This window comes from Gavialis gangeticus, unplaced genomic scaffold (assembly GCF_001723915.1).
Source record: "Gavialis gangeticus isolate Ggan-Ray unplaced genomic scaffold, GavGan_comp1, whole genome shotgun sequence".
NCBI classification, from domain to species: Eukaryota; Metazoa; Chordata; order Crocodylia; family Gavialidae; genus Gavialis; species Gavialis gangeticus.
The window spans coordinates 23,701,696-23,712,680 of NW_017728997.1; the positions used below are offsets into that span (position 1 = coordinate 23,701,696).

Consider the following 10,985-nt stretch of genomic DNA (forward strand, 5'->3'; position numbering starts at 1 on the left):
CCCCTGCCTGGCAGCAGCCGGTTAGTGGGGGCTTTTTTTTTTTTTTAAAGCACTGGGAGCTGGGCCGAGCGGGGCAGCCACGGAGGGGGCTGGGAGAGTGGGTAGGGGCTGGGAGGGCACTCATGGGAGCTGGGGGAGCAGGCAGGGGATGGGGCCTGGCAGGGGTCCCCCCATGGTTCCCTCCCCCACCCCCTACTTAGCGGCACAGAGTTCGGGTCCAGCTCCTTGTGGCAGCAACTGGGGACTGCGCGAATCTCTGAAGCTCTCCGAATCTTTTCCGAATCTATTTGGACCTTTTAATTGGTCTCCTGATTTGATTTGGATTCAGAGATTCAGCCGCCAAATTGGGCCAAATATCCTCAAAATCAAATCAGCACCCCCTGCAGAGCATGGGACAGTGGGGGGCAGCGGGGATGACCCGCTTCTGCCTGGCACCCATGTGGCAGCTGTCCCATGGCACAGGCGCAGCAGGGATTGGCAGGGCATTGCGCATTGTGTGCTGTCTGGGACCTGGGGCCGCTGGGGCTGAGTGGTGCCAGGCTCTGGCTGAGTGCTGGAGTCGCCTCAGCTCCCAGACAGCGCGCAGTGTCCTGCCAAGTTGCGCTGCACCTGTGCAATGTGACAGCTGTTGTGTAGGTGCCAAGTGGGAGGGAGGAGCACCCCCAGTGACCCCCACTGCTGTGCGGTGTGTGGGGAGGCTCTGCCACAAGCCCTTAGAGGCCCTGATCCCCGCTGCTGCAGCCGGTGAGTACAGGGCTTTTTTTAAGTGCCTGGAGACTGGGGATGGCTTCTCCCACGGCTCCTTCGGCTGTGCCTACCTCTGCCCCAGTGCGGGGAGCCACAGGAGAAGCCCTCATGGCTGCCGTGCCTTGCCCCATCCCACACCCGGCCCCAGCCTCCCAGCACTTTAAAAGGAGGGCTGCTCTTCCTGGGGGCACTTCTGAAACATCCGAAACTTTTACAAAAAGTTTTGGATGGTTCGGTTTCGTTTCAGAGATGTTTCCGAGCCTTCCGTTTCATTTTGGATTCGGTGTTTTGGGTGCTGAAATGGGCCGAAACACCTCCAAAACAAAACGACTGTCAAAATTTCGCACAGCCCTAGTAATCAGCATACATTTCACTGTAGCCTATTCATCTGGTTGTGTTGTGTTACCAAACTAGTTGAGACCCATATGCCTTAGGTTTATGCTGTGGTGAAGATCACTTATGCTTTTTCCAAGTTCTTAATGTGAAGTTCTCAATACGGAGCATTAGCTAAACTTTAATAATACCATCAGATTTCTTTGTATAGGCTCAGTTTTATTCCATGGCAACTTAAATTTCCCTAAGTCTTCAAGTGACACTGAACAAAGCCATGTGTTAGATTTTCACATTGCCTATGCATTTTTGTTTATACATACAACATCTATTTATAATGTATACAAATAAGGTTTAGATATATAAAATATGCAAAGTTGTTTTTATTTTTAGAAAAATATTCTGGAAAGGTAGTCTCTAGTCCTATAATGCTGACCTAATGCTGATTCTGAATTCTCCTCCAGGTGCCCAGATTATTGATTTGATGATGCTTGTAATAGATGTGACAAAAGGGATGCAGACTCAGTCAGCAGAGTGCTTGGTGATTGGACAAATTGCTTGCCAGAAGATGGTAGTAGTTCTGAACAAAATAGATCTCCTTCCAGAGGGGAAGAGACAGGCTGCCATTGAGAAGATGACCAAGAAAATGCAAAAGACCTTGGAAAATACAAAGTAAGTTACCAGATATGTACTTTCATTGTAACAGTTGTTACGCTATGCTTCCTTTCCCCTTAACAAACACTCCCAAAGTCTTCAGGGCTGGTCTTCATTAGACTGGACACAGGCACAAAGAGATCATTCACATGGATGACTAGAAAGAGGTTAGAGATATTACAAAAATACAAATACAGCCGTAAATTTTGACCCAAGTCAGATTTGCTTGAGTGATTTTTTTTTTTTTGATGCCTAACTTAAGATGCCTCCTTAGATGCATGTTTTTTAAGGAGTGAGCATGTGGCCACCTAGCACTGACCACAGCCAGTTAACAAGTTTTAAATATTCCAATCTTTGTCTACATTAGGTACTAACTGATGTTAAAAATATTATTGTGTGGTAGCCCAGGGGTGGACAAGCTGTTGGTGCTATGGGCAGCCTCTAAGTGTGGCAAGCAGCAGATTTGAGGAAGGGACAGGCAGCACAGTGGGTAGATCAGGCAGGGAGCAGAAAACAGAGCAGCACTCGGAGGGTATGGGGCTAATTTGTGGTGTGCCTGCCAGAAAGGTTAGCCACCACTGTGTTAGCTAATGCATTTAGTAAATGCAGCTCACTTACTTAGTATATGTGAGGCCTTTTGCATTCTACGCTGGATGATGTTGTTACGTTTTCCAGCTTTCATTGTAGCCATTAAGGAACTCAAGGTAGCTGCTTTTTTTCTTTTTTAAGTGTAATGTTATATGATACGAATGACTGAAAAATAAGTTTAGTTAATTGTTTTATTAATTCAGCTCGTATCAAATAAATTCATAGTCCACTGTAAGAGAAGACTTTTTCTTTAGCTTATGGGTTTATCACTGACTGCCATATGGAAGCCTTGTCAGCTGCAGAGAATGGGAAAAGAATAAAACGATGGACATCATATAAGGGAGAATATGGAATTTCTGTTTGGAAATTGTATTTGGAATTGGGGTGGTCCATCTGGTACAATAAAAATAATCTGTTGAATTAAGTAATGCCTATAAGTGGAAAGAGACCCTTAAATATGAATGCAATTCTTCTGTGAGGCCAAAAGATATTTTATCGGGAGAGAAACTGAAGCACAAATGGGTGAAGCATTTTGCCCAAGGTCATGCTGCAGAAGGAATTCTGATTCATAGTTATCCAACTGGTAAATCAAGCCTTGTTCGCAAGAGTGCCAAGTAGGATCACAAGTAGATTGGACATATGAAAGTGAGGTTTTTCATAGTGCAGGAGGTGCAAGCATAGCTCTGTTGCATAAAGCACCTCATGTTTAACTTTTTTGATGGCAGGATGGTGTCCTTGTTCAGCTAAACAATCTAGAAATCTTACTGTGTTTTATCAGCTTCTCTATTCGTCTGTGGCTTGTTTCCTTTTGATCAGTACAGCATAGAGGTCACTGCCAGAGGAGGCAAACTTCTTACTATGTACTTAGTGGAGAGACAAAATTCTACAACTTTCAACTCTCCTTCATGGTTGTTGATTGAGGGCAAACAAATATAAAGCCACTCTTTTTCCCCTGTCATGTAGGATGATAAACTCCTGCCCCACTTCTTTTAACAGACACCTGCAGCTTGATCTGAGAACACTTAAATGCTTTAAATTCCTGTGTCCCTGCCTGAGAGGGTTTTTTTCATAGTTCTACCTTTGCTGCTTCCATTTGCAGTTAACACAGTGAGACTGCGAAAACTGAGGAACAACCTTAACGTGAAGTTAAAATTTTTACCTCATTGTTTTCCAATCATTATGTTTTATTACTTACTGCTAAGGTTGTGCATATGTTATCCTTAAACAGAAATGAAAATTATATTTCAGTTTTTGCTTATTTCACTCATTTCTGAAAATAAATTTATACTTAGTGCAGATCAGTAAAATTTGAGAAATTAATGGTTTTTATTAATTTGGCTTTTATCTTCACAAGGTAATGAAATGCTAGCAAAGTGACATAATAAGCCTTTATTTTATTCAACCTGAACTAAGGTTGTTACTGCTGTCTTAGTGGTTGCAGATTAGGTCCAAGAGTTTAAGGCAAATACAGGGAAGATGACCTTTCTTGTGACATATTATAAAACAAGGGTGTCAAACTCCGTCTGGCTCCAGAGGCTGGGTGAGTGTTACTGGGCTGGTTTGTGGCCTGGACTGAGACGATACCCCATGCAGCATCCACAGTGTTGGGTTCAGAACTGCATTGCACGCACAGCACGTGCTGGCCTAAAGGCTTGCTGTGCATATGGCATGCAGGGCCAACCTGGGGCATATGTTGCTCACTGTGTAGCCTGGACCTGGCGCTGCAGGCAGAACAAGGGGTCGGTCCAGGACACTGCATGCATCCCATACCTTGAACCCCCTATGCCATGTGCAGCACTCTGTCTAGTAGGGGTGTGCAAAGCGGGCCTTATTCAATTCAGATTTGGCCTGAATCAGGGACAGTGATTCGATTAGTTGATTCAGATCACTGTCCCTGATTCGATTCAGCGAAATCTGAATCTGAATATTCGATGCTGATTTGGACATAGATACAGCTTTAAAAGCTTTTTCTACATACATTGAGGCATGGCTCATGATTGCTGTGATGCTGGGGTGCATGGGGCATCCCATAGGAGTGTGGGGGGGCCCTCCACATACTCTTAGCGGCAAACCCGGAAGTGGACAGGACATACTTTTGGGTCTGCTGGGGAGTGTTCTGGGGGGCCATGGAAGGATCCTGGCTGCCCCCCCACCGACCCAGGATGCACAAGTCACCGAGCTGGAGGGCTGTGGTGGGGCCCCCCAGCATGCTCCCTGGTGGACTCGGGAGCCCCTTGCACTTCTGTGGGATGCTCTATGCACCCCAGCATCACAGCATTCACAAGCCTCTGCTACCTAGAGGTATGTAGCAAAAACATTTAAAGCTGCGTCTCTATCCGAATTGCCAAATCTCTCCGAATCGATTTGGAGCATTCTGATTTGATTTGGAGAGATTAAAGGGTTCTCTGATTCATTCCGGATTCAGAGATTCGGCCACCAAATCAGGCTGAATCTCCACTGAAGCTTTGCACAGTCCTACTGTCTTGCCCGTGTGTGCCTCATGCTGGCCGTACATGCACAGTGAGCCCCGGAGCCAGTGTGTGGTTCTGGACTGGCTGCATTTGCTGCACACAATACAGGAGATCAGTCTGGGGTCCATGCTTCATGTCGTGTCCTGCTGGATCTGCGCTGCAGTTCAGGTATGGTCCCAGAGCTAGCACATACAGGCTAAATACAGACAGTCAAAAAGCCAGAGGCTGAATTGATTCAGTCATTGCAGGTTAGTCTAAGAGACTGAACTGATTAGCAAGTGAATGCACATTCACTTTTGATTCAGAAGTTGGGCCGGGGGGGGGGCCCTGCCCTGCCCTGCCCATTCTGTTGCCCCTCATTGACAAGTCACATCCCACCCCCAGCCCTGCTGCTGCCCCTCACTCTGGACCCACTGACTCCAGCCCTGCCAGTGCCCCTCATTTCCTGCCCCCTGCCCTGCCAGTGTCCCTCATTCCCAACCTGCTACCCAGGCCAAGCAGCTCTTTCATTGTGCACTTGCTTTCTCTTTCTCTATCTCTTGCATGCGTGCCAGAGCCAATACAGGGAGCAGATGACCCCCAACAGCCAATCGGCTTGCCTGCTGCTCTCATCCTGGAGCAGCCAGACCTGGACAGAACAAAGCCTGGACACTTCCTCTTATTTTAAAAACCCACCCAGATGCAACACAGGGGTCCAAAAAAGAGGATATGTCCAGGAAAATCCAGACATATGGTAACCCTAACCTGTAGTGGCTCAAGTTAGAAGCATGCTTGCCAGCCACTGCCAAAGGGGAGGGAAGAGGGAAAGCCCTCCAAGACTTTCCTCCCCTCCCTGCTGGCATGGAGGGGGCATGGCCAGGCTCTGTTGGGGTGGTGGGGAGTGGCATCAAATTCATAAAACTTGAACAAGAATGGTTCTTTTTCTGTAAAACTGTAAGTAACTATAAACACAGCATGGGCTGTGTGTTCACTTCCTCTTCCTGCTGCCCCTGAGGTCTCTGGGATTTGCAGTTCAGAATCAGAACAAGGAGGACTGTGCAGGGTTGCTCGTCGCTAATTCTACCTGCTTCCAGGTGCCTCTGGGATTTGTAGTCCCAGGGTTGCCTAGGGTGGCGGGGGGAGACAGTGAGCCGTCCCTCACTGCTCCAGCTAGCTAGCCCTCGTCTCTGAAGCAGACAGCACAGCCCAGCCCAAGGCTGAAAAGCATGCTGGGGGACTCTGATTTAACTTAAACCAGGAAGGGGTTTGGGACAGAAGTTTAATAAACCAGTTTGACCTAAATCAGTTAAGTCTGATACTACATTCAACCAGGTTTGAATCTTAAATCAGTTTCAGCCATTTTGAAACTGATTTATGTGCACTGAGCTTCTGTTCTGTTACAGGTTTAAACCAGTTTCTGATCACTTAAACTGATTTATGTGTAATTTCTGTCCCTAGCTACAGTGTGTGTCAAGGGGGAAAGGGGGGAGGCATGGCTTGTGCCTGAGGTCAGTCCAGTGGCCTAGGGACTAATTCATATGGCTCCACAGGTCCTATGTTTGACACTCCTGCTATAAAACATTCAACCACCTAACCATGAAAAAGTTGGTTATGGGCAGATCTGTATTCATAAATCTGAATTTATAAATTTGGAAGGAGACTAGAATCTTTTTACAGGTGCTTCCTCACCCTAAATTCACATGCTGTTTTAACTCACTCTTTCCTTGATAGCCTGGGAACACACACAACCCTTTTAAACCCTTTTAGTGTACTGTGGGAGTCAGCTGACTATGTCAAACTGAGAGAGCAGTGAGTTCTAGTCATGATGAGATCCTCACTGCAAATGTCCAGACTGCAGCCCCCTGCTGTTTTAAAGCAGCATCCTCTCAGTTCTAATGCACCAGCTGATTTCAATGGCTGTGGTTCCACCTGCCGAGAGGTGGTCTGTCTTAATATTTCTAAAGGAAGCTGTTTGAACTGGGAATTCCAGAATGGCCATTTAGCAGATGTGTCTGTATTGCCTACCTGCAGAAAAAATGTATATTTGGATGTTTGTGCCATGCTTTATGAAGTTTTTAAAATGATCACTGTCCTGGGGTTGACCTAAAGTGCCAGCCCCACTGTAACGCAGACATACTTTCTGTCTTGACAGCTGCTTTCCTACTCTCAACTCTGAATGATGAAGCAGAGGTGATTGAAGCTGGTTTTGCATTTCAAAGTTACTTTTATATATGAGGAACCTGCTAAAACCATTTGGCAGTTTGCCTTAAGCCTCACATGCTTGTGCATGGTCGTGGGGGAAAGCGAAGGATTTTGGGCCCTTTCCATGCTAGGGCTGGAAACCTGTTACAGCAACCAAATTAAAAATGCATTTGCTAGCGTGGTTACATCTCCAGTTGCAGAGTGGACAGAGCTTTAGACCTGGGCAGCATATTACAGCTACTGTCAGGTAACTTAACAGCAATCCAGGTTCCTTGGTCAACTAGCCTTTATTTTTGTCTGGCAGAGATTGATGTAGTTTGTAGTAAGTCGTGTGTGGTAGAGAAGCAGCTGGCAACCTTTCAGAACCACAGGCTGGAAGAAGCAGGCTCAGCTCTGAGGTGGGTCAGCGTTCTGATCTGGCTGTGGTTTCTCTCCACTCCTCAGCAGCCTCTAGCCCTGGTGCAGCTCCTTGCCATCTGGCCCTAGCACAGGCATGGGTGAAGCCCCCCACTGCCAGAAGACTGCTGAAGTCCCCCCTGCTCCCCTTTGGCAGTCTGCAATCCAGATTTGGCCATATGTTGCTGACCACTGTGTTAGAGGAAGGCAGTTACATCTGGGCCTCATTATACTCAAATACTTCCAAAAGTAGCACGTGTCACCGCTAGCGTGTCAGTTATATGGGAGACCTGGGAAGGGGACGTGACACCTGTTTCAGTATTGTTTATTTGTTAAAATATGTTGCCCCAAAATGTTGGGAAATTCAGTTATTTTTATGCAAAAGCTAGAATTCTTACTGCATGTTTTTCTCATCCGTGTCTATGGAAGACTCAGCTTTATGGCACATGAGCCAAAAAATGCTATTTATATTGGATTACTGTTTGATCATTACATAAGTTCCCTCTACATAAGTTATCATTCTGTCTTTGTCAATGCACTATTTTCTCTAGTTCTTGCCCTTTTGCAATTGAAAATCTAAAAATTAGTTAAAGACAGTAGGGAGAGGGGTGAAAATCACTGACTTTTGGCCCATCTATGTTATATAGTAAATTGAATACGTATGAAAACTGAGCACCTAAATGTTTTTTCTCTCTCCTGCTTTTATTGTCATGTTTTGCTAACCATTGTGATGCTGGAGGTGTCGGTTGTTTGTTTAGAGACTCTAGTTTCTTTTAAAAAGTTTGAAAGAGTAGTCATAAGTGAGTTGTTAGCTCAGAAAGCTAGTCGTTTGTATCTCACAAAGCATAGCATTCAAAATTAGGTAATGATTGAAAGACTTCTCTACAATAGAGGGCTGAAGAACATAATTGGTCCAAAGGAAGTATTACACTGAGGGGGTGAATTGGGAAGTAAACTCAAAATTTTGCCTACTTCAGTTAGCAAAAGTTGTTCATTAGACAGATATTATCAACATTTGGAGTCAGAGTTCATATTCCCTGATATGAGAAGAAGCGCAGAGCTCACTTAAGATTTCAGGCTGTCTGCACACTCAGATGGGCATCACTTCACTTCACTGTCTTAACTTTGCTTCACATTTTGAAGCTTCTTCTTGCAACCATGTCATTGAGGAAGGTTGTTTTTTTTAATGAAAGTTTAGAATCCAGAGCACCATATGCCAGTCTCCAGGAAGAAAAGGGGCTAACTCACATAGCTATCACAGAGCAGCCCAATTTGGCTCCTGCTTAAAACTGGTCTAACAGAAATCTTACTTTTTACTGCCTAACCAAATAAGACAGTTGGACAATAAGTTTTAAAGCTTTAGTAAATTCTAAGGCACCAATAATACAGTCCCAGAAGAAAACGCCCGTAATTGACTATCGCTGAGCTAGATAAATCAATAGCCAGCGCAATTTCCTCATCTCTTTTGACAGATGAAGCTTTTGTTATTTTCCCTTCCATGCATGTGCAAGGGACTTGAAGTCTCATGATGGGATTATTTTTCTCTTTCAGGTTCCATGGGTGTCCTATTGTTGCAGTGGCAGCTAAACCAGGTGGACCAGAAGCCCCAGAGACTGTGAATCCACTAGGTGTTTCTGAATTAATTGAGGTACATGCCATAAAAAAGAAGGGCATTGTAGTATACTTCTTGAAGTCTGTTAGTGTTTTCTGTAATACCATTTAATTCTAATGTACTCATGTATTCATGTGGGAGTTTGAAGGAATCCTATTCCGTGCCTCACGTTCTCTTGGAATCCATTCTAATTAAATGGACAAGTCAGGGCTCTGAGGCCTCAGAATTGACTTGTACCATGCTCTGTCTTAGTGCTTATGAACAGCCACTTGCTAACAAGCAGCCACTGAACAAGTGCCTGGATTATTATAATAAATTAAATTAAAACATTTGCTAGATCTGTGGAAACTGTCTTTTTATAATTTCCTGAAAAGTGAAATTTAAAAGATCATGATGTTGTCAAGTCAGGCATTTAAAAATCAGAAAGTCTGGGCAGCTTAGTTTAGCCTCCTCCAGCACATGTATTATGAAGCAGTTTTCAGTTTTACAATCACATGCTGTTTTTTCCAAAAGTCTCTGCCTCACTAAGTGCAGAGGATGCATGGTACCTAGTTAATGAGAAGCTAGTCAATGTTTGTTTTAGTCTCATTATTCATTTGGGTCCCCTTGCTTTATTTACCTCATGCTATTTAAAGTTGGTTTAGAGAATGATTTGTGTCTGACTTCTTTATGGAACTCATCATTATTGCATCTTGAGGGTTCTCTGTTGTTGGAAGCCCATTTCAAGCTGCTTGGGATCTGATTTTTCAATAGGAAGGCAGGGTAGATTTGCACCTTATAGACTAACCATAGTAGATTGTGATATACAGGAAAAGCTATGTTAACCAGCACTTTATTAGCTGGAAAACTCTGTTAACTGGCATCCAAGAGAAGCAGCAAAAGCAAAACCGGAAGTACCACTTTTGGGTTTCGCCGCCACGAGCAGAGCTTTTCTTTGCCATTTCTTCAGCCCATGGCCCAGGGCAAAGCAGCCTGCTCAGGGCCCCCCTCCTTGTCCCCCAGCACACTGATGCCGGGGGGTGCACCAGATGGTGCACATTTGATTAACTGGAATATTTGATTAAGCGGCATCCCCCATTCCCAGGGGATGCCGGATAACAGAGCTTTTACTGTATATAGCTCAAGCTTCTGTGAACTGAAGCTCCATTGGGGTTATGCAATTCCTCCAGTTGAAACTGTGAATGCTCACCACCTCTGCTAATCACTCCACAGGGTATCTATCTGGGCACTCTGAAAGTTGGGAATAATCAGGGATCGTCTGAAAAGTTTGCCTTAGGTGACTTGTCTAGTAGGGGTATGCAAAACAGGCTATATTCAATTCAGACTTGGCCTGAATTGGGGACAGTGATTCGATCCATTGATTCAGATCACTGTCCCTGATTTGATTCAGCAGAATCTGAAGATTCAGTGCTGATTCAAAGAATCAGCGGTTTGGCCATAGGCACAGCTTTAAATGTTTTCTCTACATACCTTGAGGTACCAGGCATGGCTCATGAATGCTGTGATGCTGGGGCAGATGGAGCATCCCACAGGAGTGCAGGGGGAGGCCCCCCCACATGCTCAGCGGTAGACCCAAAGTAGACCGGATTTACTTCTGGTCCACTTCTGGGTCTGCCAGGGAGCGTGCTGGGGGCCCCTCCACACCCCCTCCAGCTTGGTGATTGGCTGTGGGGGGACCCCAGGTGCCCCCTGAGACCCAGGAGGCATCAGTCACCAAGCTGGGGGCGGGCCCCTAACATGCTCCCCAGTGGACCCAGAAGTGGACAGGAAGTACTTCTGGTCCACTTCCTGGTCTGCTGCTGAGCATGCTGGGGACCCCCCCTCGTTCCTATGGGATGCTTCATCTGCCCCAGCATCACAGTGTTCACGTGCCACCTGGTACCTCGAGGTATGTAAAAAAAAAAACCAAAACAAAACAAAACAAACATTTAAAGCTGTGTTTATGTCCAAATTACCGAATGTTTCCGAATTTCATAGTTTCATAGTTTCTAGGGTCGGAAGGGACC

At 45.5% G+C, this 10,985-nt stretch overlaps 1 protein-coding gene across 2 annotated transcripts in view; it reads left to right on the forward strand.

The window, feature by feature from the left end:
- The window catches only part of EEFSEC (eukaryotic elongation factor, selenocysteine-tRNA specific), a 270,403-nt gene that overhangs the window by 71,193 nt on the left and 188,225 nt on the right, over window positions 1–10,985 (forward strand). For both annotated transcript variants that reach the window (XM_019504946.1, XM_019504948.1), the window contains exons 2-3: window positions 1,542–1,749; window positions 8,919–9,015. In XM_019504946.1, the coding sequence (XP_019360491.1) occupies window positions 1,542–1,749; window positions 8,919–9,015 (305 nt within the window). The remainder of the gene's footprint in view (window positions 1–1,541; window positions 1,750–8,918; window positions 9,016–10,985) is intronic.